The sequence below is a fragment of the Sceloporus occidentalis genome, unplaced genomic scaffold (genome assembly GCF_023333645.1).
Source record: "Sceloporus occidentalis isolate IW3139 unplaced genomic scaffold, rSceOcc1.0.p SCAF_3, whole genome shotgun sequence".
Taxonomy (NCBI): Eukaryota; Metazoa; Chordata; class Lepidosauria; order Squamata; family Phrynosomatidae; genus Sceloporus; species Sceloporus occidentalis.
The window spans coordinates 195914779-195938282 of NW_028316983.1; the positions used below are offsets into that span (position 1 = coordinate 195914779).

The 23504-nt window shown below is 49.3% G+C and overlaps 2 protein-coding genes across 6 annotated transcripts in view; one reads left to right on the forward strand and one right to left on the reverse strand.

Annotated features, from left to right (window-relative positions):
• Positions 1 to 15307, forward strand: part of SPIDR (scaffold protein involved in DNA repair) — a 211047-nt gene extending 195740 nt beyond the window's left edge. For all 5 annotated transcript variants that reach the window (XM_089517269.1, XM_089517271.1, XM_089517270.1 and 2 more), the window contains 4 exons: positions 10307 to 10400; positions 12145 to 12259; positions 13438 to 13491; positions 14380 to 15307. In XM_089517269.1, coding sequence (XP_089373395.1) covers positions 10307 to 10400; positions 12145 to 12259; positions 13438 to 13491; positions 14380 to 14520 — 404 coding nt within the window. In that variant the 3' untranslated portion in view covers positions 14521 to 15307. The remainder of the gene's footprint in view (positions 1 to 10306; positions 10401 to 12144; positions 12260 to 13437; positions 13492 to 14379) is intronic.
• A 2990-nt stretch (positions 15308 to 18297) lies between these two features.
• CEBPD (CCAAT enhancer binding protein delta) lies at positions 18298 to 20770 on the reverse strand. Its single transcript, XM_089517279.1, has one exon. The coding sequence runs from the start codon at positions 20275 to 20277 to the stop codon at positions 19231 to 19233; it is 1047 nt and encodes a 348-aa protein (XP_089373405.1). The 5' UTR covers positions 20278 to 20770; the 3' UTR covers positions 18298 to 19230.
• Positions 20771 to 23504: the final 2734 nt, after the last annotated feature.

The window sequence follows — 23504 nt, forward strand, 5'->3', positions numbered from 1 at the left end:
CGAACCAGTAGCCTTCCTGCAGGAGTGGTAAAATAGAAGCAAGGGTTACCATCCTGAACCTTTTGTAAATAATAAATTTGTTAAGGGCCCGTAGATCCATTATGGGTCTGAGGCCAGAGTCTCTCTTCGGTATCTAGAGAAGTATCTAGAGAAAAAACAGCGCTTGAAGTCAGAAGGGGAGACGGGTTCAATGGCGCCTTTGTCCAAAAGAATGCGCACTTCGTCAAGAAGGGTGTCCGAGGGGGCAGTGGAAAGAAAAGCTCCAGTTGGTGGGAGCTGGGAAAACTCTAGGGCATAGCCCCTACGGACGATGTTAAGTGCCCAAGAGTCACTGGTAATGGCGGCCCAGGTGTCAAAAAAGGGGCTCAGCCTGTTGGAGATGACGAGGTGCGCCGGAACCCATCAGAATCTCTTCTTGCCCCTGCCGTCCTTCTTCCTATAGCCCTGTTGGTATCTGGGCTGGAAAGATGGACGCCTGTCGGTTGGAGGAGCAGGTGACCGGGAGGATTGGCCTTGAGGCTGAGTGTCCTGATGGTAGGGATGGTCCTGTGGTTGGAAGCGGTAGTGGCCACCTGGATGCCAGGGGCGCTGACTAGTGTACCTCTGTCGGGGGGACTTGGAAGCGGAGGATGACATACCGTGTTTTCTGGCGGCAGTCTTCATCCTATAACGGAAGCTGAGTTTCTCATCCGTGTCCCGGTGAAACAAGCCCGAGTTGTCAAAGGGCTGCCTTCGCTTGTGGAGTGAGGTCTGAAGACCGGAGCCACGCGTATCGCCTGAGGGCTATGGAGCCAGAGAGGACCTTTGATGCACAGTCCGTTGAGTGCCTCGCGGAGATGATCTGCTGTCCGCCTATCAGGTGGACTTCTTAGCTAGGCCATCCAGTTTCTTACTGTCCTTGTCGACTGGAGAAGACGAGGACTTTGGGACGAAGGTGGACTGGGCTCCTTCCACGATAGCCGAATTAAGCTTAGGGTGGTTGGAGAGCCAAGAAGGTGCCGAAGGAGTGACCCGATAGAGGTTTTCAATCCTACGGGATGTCGACGGGATGGAGGCCGGTGCGTCCCAGGAGCGTTTGGCAATTTTCTCTAGCGATGGGAGATATGCCAAGGCTGGTGGAGCTGGGGCGGAACCGTGGATCCTTCTCTCCACCGGGTCGAGGGCATCATCCTCGGGGTGGGCGACTTCTAACTTCAGGGCATCCGCCATCCGGATTACCCTGTCAGCAAAGGACCTGACGTCGTCTGTAGGGGACGGAACCGCAGGTCCCCCCGGGACGAATGGAGCCTCGTCATCGTCGGAAGGTGACGCAGAGCATGGGGATCTTGATCTGGATCTTGATGGAGATCTGCTACGCTTCCTGGGCGACAAGTCGGTGGTGGTCAAGTCATCCAGCCCGTGGGAGGCATCAGTGTGGCGACGGTCCCGTGAGCAGTCCCGGATGTTGCGCCGTAGGCGGGACGGGTCTACCGGGATAAGATACTGTCCGGTACGGTGATCGAAGACGAGATCTGGGAAGGCGTCAAACAGGTCCTGGTCCCGTTCCATTGAGTCTGGACGGTCCGGATCTAAGGCGGCATCCGCCTCAGCCCCTAGTGTGGCCCGATCCTTCCTCGGGGGGGAACAGGGGCGCTCTGTGTCCCGTCTAGCGGGACGTGGTCTCACCACAAGAGAGGGAGAGCAGGGTCTAGCCCTCTGTGGGGATAGGGGAGCATCGGAGTCGTGGAGCTCCCCTTCAGACTCCGAACCCAAGTCCACGATCTGCAGGGCGTCCGCCGGTGCAGAGAGGTGGCTCGCAAGGAGGACCCTGGGTTCCAAGGGTATAATCCGGGAAGACACCGGTACAGGAGTCGGGGTCTTCGCCGGTTCGGCCACTGGGGATATAGACGGTGCTGGCCTCGACTCAGGTGGAGGCACTGAGACCGTACTTGGAGGGCCCTTGCGACGGCTCTTGGCTGGCGGAGATGAAGAGCGGGCCCGTTTCTTCTCGTGGTCGGAGCGTTTGTCTCCTCTCTTCTTGGAGGCCCTGGGAGCGTCCGCGTCTCCAGAACCACTGGGCTGGCTCAAAACCTTCTCGTAGAGCGCAGCCTTGAGTGTCCGGTCCCTGTTCTTTAGGGCCTGGGCCGACATAGCTTTACAGTGGGGGCAGTTGCCAGGAATATGGGACTCCCCCAAACAAAGGACACATTTTTCATGGCCATCGGCCTTAGGGATTTTCACCCCGCACTTAGTGCACTGCTTGAAAGAGGCCATGGTAATCGAGTCTGTTACCGGTCCGAGGTCAAGCCGAAAGATCACGTAGAAGACAAGCCGATAGGGAAAGTCCGAAGAATGGTCAAGAGAAAGTCCGAAGGTCAAATGCCAGAGATTCAATCGTGAAAGGAGCAACAAGATGCAAGCGAAGTTCCTCGAGCTGCTTAGCGCGGCGGAATGAAGGAACTAAAGAGGAGCGGGCCACCAGGGGCCTTATATATGGGTGGGCGGGGCTACCGCCAAAAAGTTGCAGAAGGACAGGTTGCTTACCTGTAACAGTATTTCTTCGAGTGGTCATCTGCGAATACATACAAATGGGTTTCACTGCGCCTGCGCAGTGCTGTTCGGAACCTACTGGAATCACTGGGCAGAGTTTACTCTGCAACATATTGAAACTTTTTGGCGGTAACTCCGCCCACCCGTTATAAGGCCCCTGCCTTCCCGCTCTTTTCCCCAGTTCCGCAATTTTTCCGCCAAGCAGGCGAAGGAAGAGAGCCAATGAGAGCAGGACACTGAGGGGATGGACGGGTGGGATTTGTATGTATTCGCAGATGACCACTCGAAGAAATACTGTTACAGGTAAGCAACCTGTCCTTCTTCTTCGTGGTCTCTGCGAATCATACAAATGGGTTTAGACTGACAAGCTTAGGTATGTGGCGGAGGGAGTGTCCTGAGACCAAAGCTATGGTAAACCAAAGGTATATTTATTACAAATAAACACCTTGAACCATAAAGAGTCAGTCTTTTGTTCATGCACAGACAAATTAGCAATAAGTTTGCTGAACCTGAGAAGGGAACAGAGGTCATGCAAGACCGATCCCATAAGACTTGTGCAAATCAACATTCAACAGTATAAACAGTGTAAACTGTATAACACAAATATATCAGTAGTGCAATCAATGCAACCCCGAGACCAACACAGCCCTCCCGAAAGCTGCGTCTCGGATGGCCCTGGTGTCCAACCTGTAATGCTTAATAAAGGTGAGGGGTTGGGACCAGACAGCAGCCTTACAGACATCCTCCAAAGGAATCCCAGACAGGAATGCTGAGGATGCCGCCACAGCTCTTGTGGAATGTGACCGAACCCTGCCAGGGAGAGGTTTGCCCAGCAGTTCATAGCAGAGGTGGATGGTACTAGCCACCCATTTAGAGAACCTCTGCGTAGACACGGGCAACCCCTTCTTCGGTTCCGAGTAGCATTGAAAGAGTCTCTCGGACCGGCTGGAGGCAGCAGTTCTGTCCAGGTAAAACACCAGCGCCCTCCTGACATCAAGGGAGTGCAGGCGTCGCTCCTCATCCGACGTCGGATCGGATGCTAGAGTGGGCAACACAATGTCCTGGCACATGTGGAAAGCAGACACCACCTTCGGCAAGAAGGTGATGTCCATACGGAGGACCACCTTGTCCTTGTGGAACCTCAGGAATGGTTGGTCCCTCCGTAAGGCACAGAGTTCGCCCGCACGACGGGCAGAGGTGATGGCCACAAGGAAAGCGGTTTTCCAAGTCAACAGTCTCAAGTCCGCTGTGGCCATGGGTTCAAAGGGCTTGGATTGGAGAGCGGACAGTACCGACTCCAAACTCCAAGCCGGTGTTGGTACCGACACAGGAGGATATAGGTTGGCACAACCCTTCAGAAAGCCCTTCACCAAGGGATCCTTAAAGAAAGACACCCTCCCCCCGAACTGATATTTAGCACAAATGGCAGAAAGGTAGCCTTTGATGGATGTGAGGGACAGCCCTCCCTCCAAAAGCGCCATCAAAAACTCCAGCACCACTGGAGTGGAAACCTGTGTAGGAGACAAGCCCTTCTGGTCAAGGAAGAGGCAAAATCTCCTCCATTTCAGGGCATAAGAACGCTGGGTGGAAGGTTTTCTGGCAGCCAGGATCACCGTCCTAACCGATTCAGGCAAGGCGGTCAGGGCCGGATCTTCCAGGCCACCAGCGGCAGGCTCTCGATGTCCGGGTGGAGAATTCGTCCGTCCTGGATCGACAGCAGGTCCGGACGCGGGTCGAGACGGAGGAAGCATCTCCCGGAGAGGTGGAGAAGGGATGCGAACCACGGTCGTCTCGGCCACCACGGGGTGATCAGGATCGCCTGCGAGCGGTCCGTTGTCATTTTGGACACCACCCTGACAATAAGAGGGAACGGAGGGAAGGCGTAGAGGAGCTCCCCCGTCCAAAGGAAAGCGAATGCGTCTCCAAGGGATCCGTCGAATCGCTTCCTGGAGCAGAACTGGGGACAGTGGCTGTTCCAGCTGGTCGCGAAGAGGTCGATCCGGGGGGTTCCCCACCGATCGAAGAGGTCGCGGACCGTCTCGGGATGGAGCCTCCACTCGTGGCATACCGATGGAGATCTGCTGAGGCGGTCTGCCAGCTCGTTGTCCTCCCCGGGAAGGTGAATCGCCTGGAGGAGGACACGTCTTTGGATGCACCAATCCCAGATGCGGAGCGTGAGGTCGAGCAGGGTCCTGGACCTGGTACCACCTTGCTTGTTGATGTAGTACATCACGGTGGTGTTGTCCGTTCTCAGGAGGACCACTCTTCCTGAGACAGCAAACTCGAATGCCCTCAAAGCCTTCTCCACTGCAAGCATCTCCAAAGCGTTGATGTGGAGGAGCTTGTCTTGTGCGGACCACCTGTCCTTGATGACAAGGTCGAGCAGGTGGGCGCCCCATCCCTCCAGGGATGCATCGGTTGTCAGCGTCAGCTGTGTCTGGGGCTGATGGAAAGGCATCCCGGCGCAGACATTGGAGCCGTCTAGCCACCATCTGAGGGAAGCGGCTATAGGTCTGGGTACCGTGAGCCACTTTGAAGGTGGGTCCTCCAATGGAAAGAAGACGGAGAGGAACCAGGATTGGAGAGGACGAAGACGCAGTCTCGCCCAGGGGGTGACGAATGTCGTCGATGCCATGTGGCCCAGGGCGACTTGGACGTCTCTGGCTCTTATCATTCTGTGTGAGATGCACGGCCTGAGGGACGTAGCCAGGGCCTGAAACCGGTCCGGAGGAAGGAAGGCTAGGCAGTTGTCGGAGTCGAGGATGGCCCCGATGAACTTGACCTGTCTGGTCGGCGTGAAGTGGGACTTTTCCTTGTTGACCACCAGCCCGAGGGAATCGAAGAGGTGCAAGGCGACCGCCTCGTGTAGCTCTTCCTGGGATTCGGCTGCAAACAGCCAGTCGTCCAGGTAGGGAAAAACCAAGAAGCCCTTCTGATGAAGGTATGCCACCACCGGTGCCATGCACTTCGTGAAGACTCGTGGGGCCGTGGCCAAGCCGAACGGGAGCACGTTGTAGTGGTACGAGTCGGAGCCGACAGCGAAGGCGAGGAATCTCCGGTGGGATTCTCGGATCCCGATGTGGAAATAGGCGTCCTTCAGGTCGACAGTCGCGAACCACAGGCCCTGGTGGAGGAGAGGCAGAATGGAGGCCAAGGTTACCATTCGGAAGCGACGGTAGTTCAAAAAGAAGTTCACTTGTCTCAAATCCAGGATGGGCCTAACGCCACCATCTGCTTTAGGTACGGTGAAGTACCTGGAGAAAAAGGCCCAAGGATGTTGGTCGGGCGGCAAAGGGGAGATTGCCCCCTTACAAAGCAAGGTGCGCACTTCGTCGAGAAGGGTGTCCGAGGGGGGAGTGGACATGAAGGCTCCAGTTGGAGGGAGCTCTTGGAACTCGAGGGCATAACCCCTACGGACGATGTTAAGAACCCACGAGTCCGATGTTATAGAAGCCCAGGCGTTAACATAGGGCCTCAAGATGTCCAAAAAGAAGAGGGGTGAAGGGGAGACGAAGCGCGCTGCGTCCCTTCAGGCTCTCTTCTTCCCCTGGTCGGTATCCTGCCGGCGGGACTTGCGGTACCGAGGCGGGAAGGTGCGACGGCCAGAGGAGGAGGAAGACTGCGAAGGGAAGCGCTGTCTCTGAGAGCCTTGGTGCTGGGGCTGTCGGTCCCGGGAGAAGGTCCCTTGTGACTGACCTTGCGGCTGCCACGGGCGCTGTCGCTTCCGGAACGGAGAAGCCGGTGCTGAGGACATGCCGTGCTTCTTCGCCGCCGCCTTCATCCTGAACTTGCGGTTCAGGCGGTCGTCGGTCTCGGCGTGGAAGAGGCCGGTCCCGTCGAGCGGCATGTCCTCAATGGCCGCTCTAACCGTCGGGTTGAGGTCGGAGGCCCTGAGCCACGCGTGGCGCCGAAGAGCCATGGCAGCTGACATGGACCTCCCGGAGCAGTCCGCCATGTTCCTGGAAGTGGTGATTAGCCAGCTTCCGATGGAGTGCGCCTCGTCTCTGATCTCCACCAGCTGCCTCTGGATGTCATCTGGGACGTCCGGAACCATGGGAGAGATCCGTTCCATGAGGGTTTGGATGTAGGCCCCCATGCAGGCGGTGTAGTTGGCGGCCTTGACCCCAAGAGCCGAAGCCGAGTAAGCCTTTTTTGCCAGTCCATCAATTTTCTTTGCCTCTTTGTCGACAGGGGAAGTAGCCTGCTTCGGAACGAAGCTGTGCTGGGCTCCCTCCACAATGGCCGAGTTTGGTCTGGGGTGTTCTGCCAACCAGGAGCAACTCGCCGGGGCGACCCTATAGAGGGATTGGACCTTGCGGGAGGGTGCCGATAGGGCGGCCGGAGCATCCCAGGACCTTTTCACGATGGTCTGGAGAGAAGGAAGGAGAGGAAGGCATGGCGGAGTGGGGACCCGTCCATGCACCCTACGCTCGACCGGGTCCTCTGCGTCGTCCCCCGCGGCTGCGAGCTCGATGTCAAGGGCCCGTGACATCCTGACCACGTGCTCTGTGAAGGCCCTGACGTCGTCCGACGGCGAAGACGGCCCTGGGTTGTGCATCCTCTGAGGGGAGGCCGAACCCGAGAGGACATCCTCGTCCGAGGGTGCCTCCGAAGGTGGTAGCGGTTCGTCCTCAGAATCCAGGTCGGAGGAGAGGGGGTCCGTCACCCTGACCTGGGATCTCGGGCGGGCGAAGTCCACTGACGATCGGGAGCGTCTGCGGGTTGAGGACGGCGACCTCTCACGAGTACGGAGTGGAGACGGCGACCTCTCGCGTCTACGGGACGGCGATGATGACCTCTCGTAGACCGACACGGTGGGAACCGATCTGGCCGGGTCGGCTCGGTCTACGGGGTGGGGGTTCAGCCTGGTGAACTCCCTCAGGGCTCTGTCCTCCGGCACTGACATGTAGTAGCGGCGCGACTGCACGTCGTAGAAGAGGTCCGGGATCCCCTGTATGTGGGCCAAGTGACCTTCATCATCGGTCGCCGGATGGGAAGGAGACCGATGATCAGGAGAGCGAGGGGCGTCATCCGTCCCGTGGATGAAGTCCAAGGCCGGGGGAGGCAGGGATGTAACCGGGGTGCCCTGGTCTACCGGCGTCGGCTCCTGGTATGGAGCTGGCAAGGCGGAGGCGCGGGCCTGTCTGGAGTGGGAGCGCTCCTTGTCCTTTGCCCTCGGCGGGTCGGTGGTGGGCCGATCCTTGGAGGGCTTGGCCTTTTTAGGGGCCGGATCACGGTCAGCCTTGTCATGGTGCCTCTTCTTCCCAGGCTTGGGAGTCTCCTCCGATGGGAAGAACGGGTTGTCCGGGAGGTCCAGGAGGACAGCAGTCGGTGTCGATGATGAAGGCCTCGGGGACCTTGCTCCTTGAACCGGTTCGGTATGCTCGCTAGGCATCGCATGCCGTGGTCCCTTGGATGCCTTGGAGGACGAAGGCGAGGCGAGATGGACCTCCGGTTTGGGAGCCTCCTTGGAACGGGGGCCCTCCGATCCCTCCTTTGGCTTGGAGGCCCGTTCGGTACCCTCAGTCCCCGATGGCTTATGGGGGCGCTTGGAGGGTTTGTCGGTGGCACTGGGCGGTTTGGAGCCACGGGCCACATCGGAGGTGGTGGAAGGAGTCCCGGCCGGGACACACACCACGCTGGGGACGGCGGCTCTCCCCGATCCCACGCTGGAGACACTTGCCCGAGAAGATGAAGCGGGGGGCGGCAGAGGCGGGACAGAAGAAGACCGCGGACCCCTTTCTTGCAATTTTCCCAGGGCAATCGCCGAAGTAAGCCGGGACTCACGGTTTTTCCGGGCCTGGGAAGAGAGGGATCTGCAGAGTGCGCAGGCCTTGGGGTCGTGGCTTGGACCAAGGCAAAGCAGGCAGGTGGAGTGCGGGTCCTGAACGGGCATCTTGCCCTTGCAAATGTCGCACTTCTTGAAAGCCGCAGGCATTTCAAAGTCGCCAAGTCGATGGGAGATCCGAAACGAGGTCAACAGCGAAGTTACCAGGGGCGGGAGACAAAGAATGGTCAAGATACAGTCCGAGGTCAAAAACGAAAGTGATTCCAAGCAAGCAAAAGCAAGCGAAGGTTCCTCTGAAGCAGCTAGCGCGGCGGAAAAAAGGAACTGGGGAAAAGAGCGGGAAGGCAGGGGCCTTATAACGGGTGGGCGGAGTTACCGCCAAAAAGTTTCAATATGTTGCAGAGTAAACTCTGCCCAGTGATTCCAGTAGGTTCCGAACAGCACTGCGCAGGCGCAGTGAAACCCATTTGTATGATTCGCAGAGACCACGAAGAAGAAAGATACATTGCTTTCTGCCTGGAGATTCTAGAAGTTTCCGAGGATTGCTGCGCAGGCGCAGAATAAACCCATTTGTGTGATTCGCAGAGACCACGAAGAAGAAGATAAAATACAGATGTCTTAAATCATATGTAGCCCATGCCACTGAGTGAACAGGTCTGGAAGTCCTCCATTAATTGTAGTTTCCAGTTTCATCCAAACCAGGAAATCATGGTTAATCACTTTGAAATACATCATTCTATTAAACCATGGTTTTAATTTGACTTACTATCCTGGCTTGATTCAAAGCTGTTAACTTTAGTTTGCCAGTTAAGAAAATAGTGGAACTATTGTTTACAGAAGATTACCTGGTTTGTTTGCTCTTGCTGTGGAAGAAGTGATGAAGGACCCTTATGGGGAGGCCTTTGAGAGGTGCCTTGGCATTGCCTCAGGGTAGGGTGACTGGTTGTCTTCATCCCACAGGAGGACAAGGCACCACAAAATGTAGGATACTCAAGAAAAATGTAGGGCCTAATAAAAGCTAAAAGCACTTATATAAATAGATAAATTCATTTCATATGGTTTATTTACATCTATGTTAGATATACTGTGTTTTATTATATACACAACTGTATTTTTCTTGTTAAACTTACTTTGGCTAAAATGCCTTCTTGGCTTGCAACATATTTATAGAACTCTGAGCAAGACCAATGCTTTAAATTGTACTTTACTAGCAACAAACCCTTGACTGAATTTACATTTAAATTATCCCTTTCATTTGTCCAGTGTCCTAAAATTAAGGGGGGGGGGAGGGAGACTCTCCACATTTGCATTGTGTCCTCAAGCAGCCCATTTGCTGTTCTTTTCTCCTCTGAGAAACAAGCTCACCCTGAGTCCTGGGGGCATGTCTTGTCTGCTGCTACTCCTAGGATAAAAGATCTTTAGAAGGATCCATCCTATCCCCCTATTTGCAGTGAGAACAGGCTACTAAGCAGGAAAATGTCTCATCATGCTCAAACTAGAAGACATTGTGGAATTCTTCCTGGACAGAAGGTTGAAATGTAGGACATGTCCTGGAAAAGGAGGGCATCTGGTCACCTTGCCTCAGGGGTGCTCAAGGGTTGAGGGGCAATAGATAAATGTTTTATAAACAATGAAACAAATGTACTGTTCATATTATGTCTTCTTAAATTGAGATACAATTGTATAAACTTGTCTAATTTAACTAAATATGTTTACTAGGCAATCTGGAAAGGAAGGGAAAAATCCATTGTTTCCAAAAGCTAATTAAAGTTGTTTTTAAATAGTTCTGATTTAATAGAAGGTGTTTTTTAAATGAACATACCTGAGGTTATTCTTTTTCCTTTTTAGGTTCCTTTTTTTAAAACAAAAAATTATTTGTTTGTTTTTTCAGGGATGAAAGAGCAACAATATATTAAGCCAAATGGACACAAATGCCAAAGGCAATAATAGTTAAGTGTGTATTTATGCAACATTTCTTCCTTGTTTCAGGCATTGTTGTTGGAGTTAATGAAAAAACAGCTTTCTCCTGGCCTACATGTAACAGATGTGGCAATGGAAATGTAGAGCAACATCCACAAGACAGGTAAGAACATGTTAGCTAGAACATAGATAAGGACTATGCTTATAGGTACTGTACATTTGGAGTCTCAGAAATCTTCTTATGAATTCTTCACCAAAGATCATATGTACATTTAACATTTGTAGGTTAAGAGAGTGAATCGCTTAGTATAAATCTAGATAATCTACCTCATTTTGATCAAGATGTTGCCACAGCTTTGCTTTTAATTTCATGCAGAAGGAAAGAAAATATTCTGATAGATAGATCATTATTTAATGTTATATCCCACTAGGTTTTGTCCAGCTAATGGATGCACATCGAAACAGAGATAACTGTGTCCAAATGTAGAACAATTGCAGTTGTGATTAACAATGCTCTGTATTCTTTCTTTCATTTTGGCCTGCACTTTCTACATGTTCAAGTAGCCTTTTACAGGAAGTGGAAGCCCTGTGATGTCTTTGCATGATTCCCATATTCCCCAACCATTCCTTTTCTCTGGAGTGCATGTAATGTGATCAAAGGGGGAAGATTAAACAGAGGCTATAGAAAAGGACAAGGAGCCCTTTGTATGGTCTAGTAGGACCCCTCTTTATATGGACACTGAGCCCAGGTGGAAATGAATAATGATACAGGTTTATAAAAAAATAATATGAAGAAAGGGAACAAGAAGTATTTCATTTTCCATCCCTCCCACTTCTGTCACCTTTCTCAATCTATTTAGTCCCTCCTCCCTCCCTTCTCATTTGTAATACATTAGGAACAGATTAAAGACAAAAGTTACTACAATTTTATGCAGTGCATAACTTACATAACTGTGTGCCAACCAAAAGATTAGGCAGATCTTATCCATCCGTGTTGCTGGCCATTACTATGAATAAGGCGTCCAAGTGTATCAAGGAATGTTTCTGAGAACACCCAAGAAGGGTTTTCATCATAATGTCCTTGGTCACAGTCTACCAAGGTGACTGCAGCAGAAGGAGAGATGGGAAGCAGAGTCATTCTACCAACTCAGCTTTATTTGAATCCACCTCTCCCTGAATTCTTTTCATTCCATTTGGATGTTATAGTAACTATGATGCACCTTTAATGCAACTTACTTTCTTGAGTTTACTTGTTTTCCTCTTCCCTCTTCATCTCTTTTCTCTTTTGTATGATATCTTTTAGGTTTTAAGCATTTGACAGGGATGTAATTGATGTTACATAAGCAGCTGTGGGAATCTTTTTTGGTTGAATGGCAGGCTTAGTATAAAGAAATGAACCCAGTGTAGAGCTTCCTAAATACACTATTGCAACAGAAATTCAATGGGAGATCAATAGGGCATAAATAGCTGTGGGGTACTTAAGTTCTTCCACATCTGTTGATTCTCCCAGGCAATTGTACTCCCACCCACCCCAATTATCCTGAAGCAGTTTATATTTTCTGATCTTGAAGCATAGTTGAAGGAAGAGTACTTTTTACAAAAAGGCTGAAAAATATCATCCCTGCTGCCTGTTCAACATTGCAGTTGCGTTCTTGCCCAACATTAGCATTAGCAGATAGAGTTGGGAGTTCCATGTTCCCCTCCTTATTTTAAGTTCCATTCTAGTTCTCTAAAGGAATATTACATGTCACTGAGAGTAGGTGGGAAAAGTATGAATATGCTTCCAGTTGACAAAGTACACATCAAGAAGGCATGTACCATACTGTGGCCACAATCAAACAGTGAAAGTAATGAGGAAATATGTAATGTGCTAGATGCACATACAACATGTACCTTTATCATTTCAGAGAATTGCTATACTGCAGCCAGTGTTGTGAAGCCATCATTTCACCAGTTATCAAGATGCACCTGGAAGTCTTTGTGCATTGCCAGTCCCGACCATCGTCCACAGTAAAAATCAAGGTATGAAAATAAAATGTTCAGGTTATAAGAACTGTTGGACTGTACTGAGACTCTTGTGTGTTAATTCAAGTGCCCTGAAATAAAATGGTGGCCAAATTCCTACATGGGAGACAAAGTTACAATGATGTAGCTCTGTCTTTTGAGCTGACCTCTTAAAAACCCATGCATTGAAAGCTTTTTAAAAATACATCATATATCCCCAAACGTTTTATTTCAGGCTATATAGAACAGTGATTGGCACCAAATAGGCTGCCTCTAGCTCCCTGGCTGTTTTTGAAGCTTCAGGGTATAAATTTGGTAGGATAGCAGTAAAAACATTTTCTCAGTAAAAGAAGGTACACACCACATGCCTTCTTTTACTGAGAAATTGTGGTTTGGAAAAACTGATAATGGTTCCATGCACACATATACACACATTTTCTAATGTTGCTGCTCTGCTGAAATTTGGTGCAGTGTGCCATGTCTTGAGGTGGACCACTGATGTTGGTCACTAGAACTACAGGTTGCACATTTCTGTAAAGAACTGACATTTCTCTATGGAATAAGAATGAAACTCTGGGCTAGTATTATTATTCTGCTGTGTTCTAAAATTCAGGGCAGCGTGCAACTTCTTTATCTTATTTTATCCTAACAACAGCCTTTCCAGGATAAACGTTAATGGATGACCTTGGGAAAGCACTACATTTCATGAATTAATAAAGTTTGTGTCTCTTTTATTCATGTCCTGTCCAGTTTCTCAGTCCACTGCATTGAGAACTGGCTCTTTCCTCAAATACCATTTCCATAGCAATTGTTAAGATTTTAAAGGTGAAAGGCCTTCTCTTGGAAGGATTCCCTAGAATCAGTTCCCTGGAATCATGAAAACCTCAACATGTTTTCTTGGTGAAGTTGATACAACTGCTTATAGCCACATCTCCTTCAGTACAACTGCATATAACCAATAGCTTACATATTTTAGGGCCACAAACCTACCCTATAAGAGAGTCCACTTGCGGGAGGGGGGGAAGCAGATTGTAAATAAAGTGATTGCTTGCTTGATCCCATTTGGCTTCATTCCCAGGAAAGAACAGATTGTAATAGGTTTAGGTTTTTAATTTTTATCAAATAGGATGACTTTACACATGGGTAGAAGATGCTAAAATTTGATTCTCCTTTTGTCCTTTTTTGTGTTATATTAGTTGCTACAAAATACCATTTCTTCACTTCTGGACTCTTCTCCCACTGAGGATGGAGTATGTATACTTTAAAATATATATTTTTAAAGAAATTAGAGCATCATAATGCCAGATGCATGAGGATTGCATTCAGAAGAGAGTCAAATTATGTAAAGATATAGGGCCTGAATTAACTTTGAGAACTGATAACTGGCTTTGTTGATGTTTCTGTTAAACTTAGCCAAACTGCCCTGTTACAAGCCATAAATATTTTCCCCAAAAGATACTGTATCCCTGGAATATCACCTAGAGGAAAAAATAGTAGACAGTTGGATTTTTCACTTAAGTGAAAACTATTCTATGCAGGTCCACTTGAAAGCAAGTCTTTTAAGATGCAATGGGACTTTATGATTTGCCAGTTTGAATAGAATATTTCCAGCTAATTCTGTGCACACCTACCAAGGAGTAAGTCCCATTGCACCTAGTAGAACTTACTTTAAGTAGACCTTCACATGTTCTGCTAGTAGTACATATATGGAAATGCAGGAGACTGATGGTTACCAGCCAGGTGCCAGTCATTAGCTCTTGGGAGGCCAGGAACAGCCTATACATATATATCACAGCCTGGAGAAGTCTGTTGCTATGCCTCCTTGTGCAACACTGAAACAAGTACTTCTACTAGCATAACCCCTATTGCCAAGAGGATTCTGGCTGTTGTGATACTGCATTTCTGAATGTCTAATTCAAATTTGCTTTACAAGTGATTTTGTTCAAATAACAATAACCATAAGGACTACTGTGTGTGTGCTGTTTTGTTTTTGGAGCCATAAAAAAGGAGAAGGGGGGAAAAACCCTAAAATGGTTTACTTGGAAGAATACCTTACACTGAGTAGTTTTCAACTTTGTTCTGGCTGGGACAAAATGTACAGGGTTGTTTGTTTTAATGAATGTGCTTTATCATTTCAGAGTTATGAAGTGAAGAATGTGCTGGGAAAGGAGGTGGGGTTTTTATATTGTTACGTCCAGTCTGTAACCAACCACCCATCTAGCTGTATTAGATTGGAAGAAATTGTTCTCCCAGATGCAGGAAGAAAAGAAAGGAAATAATGTCTGCTACTCTGTCCATGAACTTTGTAACATAGTTGTGAACTAGATTTGTAGATAATGTATAATACAGGCATATTAAGGACTTAGCAGCAATAAATAATTTTCAGTCTTCTGTCAGAATAATTTTTTAATGTTTCATGCTGGGCATCTGTAAAACGACATTAAGCTGTTCAGCTCTCATTGCCTTCACTGAGAGAAGTTAACTCTCTGGAATTTGCAGGTGCTTAATTTCCCATTGTGTATGTGTTCATGGCCATCTGTTTGTTTTGTTTGTTTGTTTGTTTAAATCCAAAGCACTAAAATAAAGAGAAAATTTCCAACAATGCTTTTAGAAAAACAATTTGGAAATATGTTCCAAAAATACTTTTTTCTTGATCTAGAAGTTAATTTTTAGAATGCATTTGAAAAGTTGGAATGCTTTTTTCTGTGTGGATATCAAAACAGTTACATTGTGAGGGAAAGCATTTTAAATTAATGTCTGAGCTGTGCGCACACCTCTTTCACTGCAGCTTTGCAGACCCTTTTGGAGACCCTGTTTTGGGGCTGCATGGAGGGCTAGAGTGGGAAGGTAGGCAAAGTTCCACAGCACTCCCATTGGGCTGCAAGCACAAATTTGGAACTACCGCTGTACATTTTAGATCACCTGTCTGTGTTAATGTAAAATATGAATCCCAATACAATATAAAGTATGGTATGTGTTGAACCACAGTGTGTCTAGTATGACTTGGCTTAATGATGATCTGTATTTTTTACAAATTTCAAATAAATATTACAGACGATTAGAGTTTTACTTTCTGCTGGTGTGATAAAGGTGTCAAGGACATGTGTACAAAGTTAACCATTATCTAATTATACAAGTATTTGGTAGTTGTATCTGAGAAAGCAGTCTTCCATAAAGTTCCTATTGTATCACATAGCATAATTAAAAGTATAATGGACCGATTGCTACCTCGCACTAGTTCTTTTGAATGCTAACTATATTTTCATACTTCCTTGCAATCTGTAGATAAAACCAAGTTAGATTTAGCAACCGTAAAGCTTTAACTTTGTATACTATATGGTCTCAGAAATGAATAGTGGAATCAGCTGGACATGCTGTCTTGCAACAACTGTGATCTGAAGTCCTTTATCTGCAGACATTTCAGGGGGATGGAGAGCAGAGAACCCCTGTGTACATGGAATTTCCTGTTGTTTGCATTCAGTATTTCCCTACTCTGCTGCTGGATCCTGGCTTCTGTGTTTAGTTTGTGAGGGGGAAGGGAAGAGAGAGATGGGAACCTGGAATCCTACATAGGCATCCTTCATACCAAATAAGTGTGTTTATGACCAGATTTTGAAAACATTGGCTGGAATCCTGTTCAGCAGTTATGAATGTGTAACAGAGTTACACTCTTGTGACTGTCTCATACGTACACTCCTTAGGTAACCTCTTGTTTAGGGGTACATAGGGACCATGAACATCTCCCAAACCACTCTTACTGGGAAGTAGGTACTGTGAACAATGGTTTGCTCCCCTGATGATTGGAAAGCAGCTGACTGGCTGTCCCACCTCCCACACGAGCCATTTCTGGTGCAAGAGGGATAGAGGTCCTGCTTCTGCGTGGTTCACAGGCGATTGCTCACTGGAGGGAAGACTGCTTTCTTATTGACTGAAGAACAGACCCTCATCAATAGCAATGGCTGCTTTCCAGTGAGGACTGAGGGGATCAGGATGGGTTCCACCTCAGAGCACTTTAACTATGATGCTTACAGATTTGTACTCCCCAACAGAATACACCCCCCGTGCCTATATTTGATTTCATTATACAGAAATTTAGCTCAGGCTTGGAGAACTACACTGTAACTTTGACTTACACTGTCAAATGAATGAGGAAGGAACTGACAAGACCACTTCTGAGTAATTCCTTGCCCAATTGAAATTCATGGGGTTGTCATACAGGCAACTTAAAGACACACACACGCACAAATGAGAAGATCTCCAAGTCATCCTATCTGCAACAGCCTTGCTCAGGTCTTGCAGATTCAGGGCCTTGGATTCCTTGGTTGAGTCTATCCATCTCTGATGTAAGCTTTCCTCTTTTCCTACTGCCTTCTACTTCGCCAAGCATCATTGATTTTTCTAGTAAGATTGTGTAGACCTCAATTTTGGTAGGACTCCAGTTCACATTGTCCCTTAGTATTAGCTATGCTACTTTTGACTGATGTGTAAGTTCAGCAACGTCTTTGAGAGTTATACAAAACGGACGTTGTCATTTATCCATCCACTTAACAGAGTTGCTGCTAATCGGAGTTGACAACATTGGGCTAGATCCCCAGGGTTTTAGGCCAGGGGTCTTTCCTAGACCCTACATGGAAATCCCAGGCTTGGCCCTGCTTCTGAAACCATTTGCTCTCTGAGATGGTCTGTGTGGTACAGTAATTTTCCTGCCCCCTTTCCAGTTATTGTAGACTTTGAAAGTAATAAAACTGCTGAGTGATTTTTGACTTCTGAAAAAGCAATCCTATTTTGTATCGACCGCACAAAGAATGGCTGTCCATTTTTATGTTCTTGTTGGCCACCTTGGTGGCCCCTCAGTAGCCTGGAAGTATATTTTACAAACCACTACACAAATAGTGCTACAAATTGTTATCCTGTGTGTATGTATGCACTGGGAAGCCAGGGCCATCATGGTTTCCAGTACTTATATACACATAGTAAAATGTAAGATTGTGACCATGTGAGTGCTAAAATTATTTTAGAGACAGTGCAAGGCTTTTTAACACCCGAAGCAGCCCAAGTGCATGGCCCTGCAGCAGGACAAGAGCACTTCAACCTTCCCCACCAACTATTTGAGTAAGATCAATGCAAACCCCAAGGAAGTCCTAGTAATACCAAACGTTTGCATGGTTGGACTTTCTCTGTGCATTGGTTTGCCTTCATATACAATTGACTACTTTATCGGTAGCATTTTATTGGGAATTGTTTTTAACGCTATTTTAAGGCGGGAGAGAGATAGGGAATTGGATTTGATGTTTTGCTGTTTTGCTGTTTTTACTTGTGGCTTGTTGTGTTGTATTTTTATTGTCCTTAAGTTTGTTGTTACCCGCCTTGATCCAATACAGGGAGAGGCGGGATACAAATATTATTATTATTATTATCATTATTATTATTATACATCATTATGATCACTACTACTAAAAGAGCCTTTTTTCCCCGAGGCCTATTAAGCTCACACCCAGACTGGCTTCTGTTTTGTTGTGCAATTTTGCTACTTCACAACGCTGTCCTCTAAAAATTGTTGTGTTCAATCTTTTACACAGGTATGACTTTCAAACTCAATATATTTCATGTGTGATATCTCACACACACACACACACACACGGAGTAATTCTTTGTCCTTCTCACATTTCCTGCAGTTGCACTGAGTTTGTGGCCAAAGAAAACTCATAGCAATGCAATGGCATGCCTCCTCAGTAAGGAAGCTTTCTTGAGTTCAGGTGAGTTGTTTCCTCCAGATAAGTGCATATAGAAATGCAGTTTACTACTTGTTGATGTTCATACTTACTTGTGACACGTATACTCTTATCTGAAACCTGCAAAAAATTGCAACAAAGGTCATTTCTCCCCCAATTAGCCATTAAATGATAGTATGGACGCCTGTCATTTGGACCCCCACTTTAGTAGTATCTGTCATCTGTGCAAGGAGCATTTAAATGCCATTTAGCAGATACTAACCGTAATGTTTTGTAAGAAACTGCATACTAAGTTGTTCAGTAACAACAAATACATAGTCCAAGTACATTTCAAAGGTTGTTTTTTTATTATTATTTTTAGAAATGCTGTAAAAATCTTATATATAAAAGTTCTGCGCATATTCAGTCTTATTATCTTTTTTCCTCTTGCGGTTTACAATATAAAGTGTTTCCAGAAGTCTGAAAATCATTTCTTTGGGGCGGCAGCGGCAGGGAGGGATATTTTACAAAGTACCGTAGCTGCGTCTCCATAAGAGATGTAGAAAAACAGCAACAACAAAAGTATCATTACAAAAAAAGAAAAATTATAATAATTTAGGAAGAAAGAATAGCTTTTTTCCACCTTTTTTTGGCAAGTTTTGTAGTTGAAAGACCCAAGCTTAACCCATTTCCAAAGTAAAACTAAGGCACCTGCAAAAGGCCCACATTCTCAGGGCATGGCTCTGTCTGGCTTCCCAGGCCCCAAAGTCAGGCTGCCCCTCTTTTGGGGGAAGAGCCCTGGCTCAGCAGACCCAAAGGCCAGGGGGGGCCTCAGGAGCACTGGGCCAGGCTTTGGGGAGAGGAGGAAGAAGAAGAGGGAGAGCCAGGCAGGGTCCCCTGGCAGTCCCTTTGGGGCACACTCTCCAGGCGCTTTGAGACACAGCCCCAGGCCCCTTTTGCCCACTTGTCTGCAAAATGTTTCTGCTCACTTTGGGGCACAGTTTCCAGACAGTTTGGTGCAGAGTCTCCAGGCGCTTTTGTGCAAAGTCTCTAGACACAGACCTCTCCGGACACTTCGGGCGCTTTGTCTGCAGAGTCTTTGGTGCCCAGTCTGTGGGGCCCTTTGAGCCTGGCCCTTCCATCCCCTGGATCCCTGGCAGTGCAGTCTGTGCGGCTTTCTTTCTCTGAGGTATTGGCTTTTGAGGGAGGGGAGGGGAGTCCAAGGAGGCGGCGGCGGAGGGGAAGGGAGTGGGCCTCCCTGCTCCTCCTCCCGGGCGACTACCGTCCTGGGGCCGGGAGGGCTCCGGGGAGGAAGGCTCCGGGGGGCACCTGCTTGAAGTAGTGCCGGAGGTGGCCCAGGTCCCGGCTGAGCTGCTCGACCTTCTTGTGGAGCCTCTCGTTCTCGGAGGAGAGCTCCACCAGCTTCTGCTGCATCTCCTGGTTGCGGCGCTTGGCCTTGTCCCGGCTCTTGCGGACGGCGATGTTGTTCCGCTCCCGGCGCTGGCGGTACTCCGGGCTGAAGCGGTCCAGGCACTTCTTCCCCGACGAGCAAGAGGCCGAGGGACGGGGCGCCTTCCCCGCCAAGGAAGAGGAGGAGGAGGAGGACGAGGAGGAGGAGGAGCGGCTGCTGCAGCTGGAGGGCGAGGCGCTGCCCTGGAGGGGCTCCGGGGAGGCCGGCGGCGTGGGCTGCCCCGGCAGAGAGACCACCGTCTGGGCGCAGGCGGCGATCTGCGAGGGGAGCAAGGAAGCCTCCTCCTGCTCCTCTTCCTCCCAGTCGGGCTCCTGCTTGACGGCGGAGGTGCTGCTCCTGGGAGGGAGGCCGGAGTGGAGGAGGCTGGCCAGGGAGGAGGGCGGCGGGGGCAGCTGCAGGTACTCGCCCAGGCCCCCCTTCTGGCTGCTGTTGAAGAGGTCCAGGAAGAGCTCGTCGTGGCAGAGCTCCAGGGTGGGCACCGAGGACACTCCGGGCCCCGAGGCAGAGGCTGCAGCCATGGAGTCGATGTAGGCGCTGAAGTCGATGGCGCTCTCCTCCTCGTACATCGACGGCGCCGCCGCGCTCAGCTCCGCCAAGTCCCGGCTGCCAGCGCTGTTACTAGCGGGAGTAGAGGAGGAGGAGGAGGAGGAGGGGAGGCCCACTCCGGCTCCATCCTCGACGGCTGCCGCCACCACCGCCTTGCAAGAAGGGCTCAGCCCCGCCGCGCTCTCCAGCCCCGGAGCCTCGTAGAAGTTGGCCGGCTCCAGGGACCAGGTCCGGAAGCAGGGCAGGGAGGGCTCCAGGGCGTCCAGGGAGGCCAGCGCAGCCGAGGCCGAGAAGGAGGAGCAGCTCATCGGGGAAGAGAGGCGCGGCAGCGCCAGGGAGACCGGCGCCAGGGGCCCCTTCTGCCCGGACCCCAGCAAGCGCCCTTTTCTTCCTCCTCGTCCTTCTTGCTTCCCGACGGCAACACTCCCTTCTCCTCCTCCTCCTCCTTCCCCGACGGAGCTAGCCTCTTCTCGGCTCACCTGGGGCCCAAAGGTGGGTCTTGCCCCCGCTTTTGCGACCCAAGTTATAAGTGATACATATCTAGATGGACGGAAGGAAGGAAGGAAAGGTGCCTCTTGTCTCTTCTCTCCTGGAGGGCGAGGGAGGAGTGGCTGCGGAGGCTGCGGGGCAGGAAGGTCCCTCCTGGGCTCCACGTGCCGAAAGGGAAGGCGAGGCGAGGGAGAGAGAGCTGACCCAGAGGGAAGCAGCCTCGGCCCTTTATAGCCCCGGACTGCAGGCCCCGCCCCCGAAGGAAGGAGGGAGGGAAGGAGAGGAGGAGGAGGAGGAGGACAAGTCCTCCAAAGGAAAGAGGGGAAGGAGGGAAGTCCTCCAAAAAGAAGGAGGGAGGGAAGGAAGGAAGGAAGAGGAGGGAAAGTCCTCCAAAGGGAGGGAGGAAGGCTGGGTCCCGGCCGGGAGCCAAAGGGGCCTCCGAGGAGGAGGAGGAGGAGGAGGAGGAGGGAGCAGCCCCGTCCTGCTCCGTCGGAGTGGCCTAGGAAAGCCTCCAGTCCTCCCCTGCTTCCGGCCCTTTGCTCCGCCGTGGAGGGAATGTGTGTTTGGGGGGGCTCTCGGGGGAGAGGGAAGAAGAAAGGCTCCCCCTCAGAGTTGCTCCCTTCTCGGGCGCCGGAGGTCGAGGGGGAAGGGAAGCCAGGGGCTCCCGACGCCTCTTTTAGGGGCTTCTCTGGAGAGGGAAGAGCCCTGGCTGCGAAATGGAGGACAGGCCAAGGGAATATATATATTCCCTTGGCCTGTCCTCCATTTCGCATATATATATGAAGGGCTTTACAGCAAGTAAGAGGGGGAAACAAATAACAATGATATAATATGTTGTTTTGAAAAAGATACATACATACATATAAGTTTCCTGCTCCTTTCCTTGTCGTGTGCCTCCTTTTCCGACTTTGTAGTTTGGTTTGTAGTTTTCTTGGCAAGTTTCTTTTCCAAAGGGTTGCCTTGAACCCTCTGAGGCTGAGAGAGTGTGACTGTCCAGGGCAGACCTGGGACCTGCACCCTGCCCTCCATCTGAGGAAGGAGGCCGGAGCCCAGGAAAGCTGCTCCTGCTGCTGCTGCTGCTGCTGCTGCTGCCAAGTTCTTTCTTTCAGAGAGTCTCCAAGGTGCAGCAAGATTTCTCTCCAACGCTGATTCTACAGAGGAAGGAATTCCTGGCCTCCAGAGTCTTAGTCCAGTTCCTAGCCATGCTCAAAATGGAGGACTCTTGGGATTCCTCCTGACAGAAGGTTGAAATGGAGGGCATTTCGTGGGAAAGGAGGACGCTCTGGTCCCCCTGAGGTAAAAACACTGTCATGAATGTGAATTGAGAGCCAGGTGGAGCGGTTTGAGTGTCGGACTGTGACTCTGGAGACCAGGGTTCAGTTCCCATTTGGGCCACAAAACCCTCTAGCTGACCTTGGGTAAGAAGTCACACTCTCTCAGCCTCAGAGGAAGGCAATGGCAAACCTCCCCTGAACAAGCTTTGCCAAAAACCTATGATAAGTTTGCCTCAGGGTCTCCGTAAGTCAGCAACCACCAAAATGTAAACCCATGCGTCATAGTCCTGCTCAAAATGGAGGACCTTTGGGGATTCCTCCTGGACAGAAGGCTCAAATGGAGGACACGTCCCAGAAAAGGAGGAGGACCTCTGGTCACCCGGTATAAATGCCCATTTGTGCTCCTTAGTCCCGCTCAAAACACTCATTTTGAATCTAAGTTATACATTGAATTATAATACATTATATTGAATATATGAGCTATGAGTTGAATATAAGTTATGAGAAATACAAGTTAATGCTTCTTAGTCCTGCTCAAAATGGAGGGCCTTTTGGGATTCCTCCTGGACAGACGGCTCAAATGGAGGACACGTCCTGGAAAAGGAGGGCTCTGTTCCTTTTCCCAGGACACGTCCTCCGTTCCAGCCTTCTGCCCAGGAATGTCCTCCATTTGGAGTCTGACTAAGAAGCATTAATTTAAATGTATCTTGGTGCTTTTCACTTTTCTTTGGTCAAGTCCTCCTTTTTGTGGCACCTTGTCCTCCTTGGCATTGAGGACCTCTGGTCACTGTCTCTCTCTCTCTCTCTCTGGATTATCAGTATCAGAATTCAAAGCTATAGCCGTGTTAGTCTGTAGAATCAGTCTGTAGAGAAATCTGGTATGTAGCACCTTAGAGAGAGCGAAAGCTTATGCTGCCAAGTTATTTCTTTCAGTCTCCAAGGTGCTACAGTATTGGAATGTAATTGGTTTTGTGTGTGTGTGTTTATCATAATTATATTCTGATACTGATAATCCATCAATTACAATCCTTCACAACCATCATTTTACCTTCTCCTCAATGTCATCCAACCAAATCTTTCCTTATTTTCCTTACCTACACAGTGGTCCCTTGGTGGCACAGTTTAATAGTGTCCCTTATATAAAATTGCAAAATTTATGTTTGTTTTTTGGAATTTTAAAAATATATATATTTTCAAGTTGTGGGTGGTTGAATCCATGGATAAAGAATCCACAGATGCAGAGGACCAACTGCACATTATTACAGTTGTTGTTGTTGTTGTTGTGTGCCTCCAAGTCATTTTCCAATTTATGGTGACCGTAAGGTGACCCTATCATGGGTTTTCTTGGCAAGGTTTGTTCAGAGGGGGTTTGCCATTGCCCTCCTCTGAGGCTGAGAGCATGGACTTGCCCAAGGTCACCCAGTGGGTTTCCATGGCTGAGCGGGAACTGAGCTCTGCTCTCCAGAGTCACAGTCCAACAGTCAAACCACTACAGGAGGCTGGCTCTATACCTTCTTATACCATCTTACTTTTCCCTAACCCTTTCCCTCTCTTCACCTTCTCTTGTTATCTTCCAAATAAAAACATTCATCCACTAGATTTCTCTCTCTTCACATCACGGGATCTTGTGAGGTAGTAGGAGTGCAGGTTGGTGCATGTGTGTGCAAAATGAAGGCATTGCTCCTCCAACACAAGAATCCAATCCCAATGAAATGTTCCTTCAGTCCTCTGCAATTTCTAACATTGCAAAGAGCAAGACAAAAACAATTCCT

Coding starts and splice junctions, on each gene's coding strand:
- CEBPD (XM_089517279.1), bottom strand. CDS start 20,277: ATGAGCTGCTCCTCCTTCTCGGCCTCGGCTGCGCTGGCCTCCCTGGAC.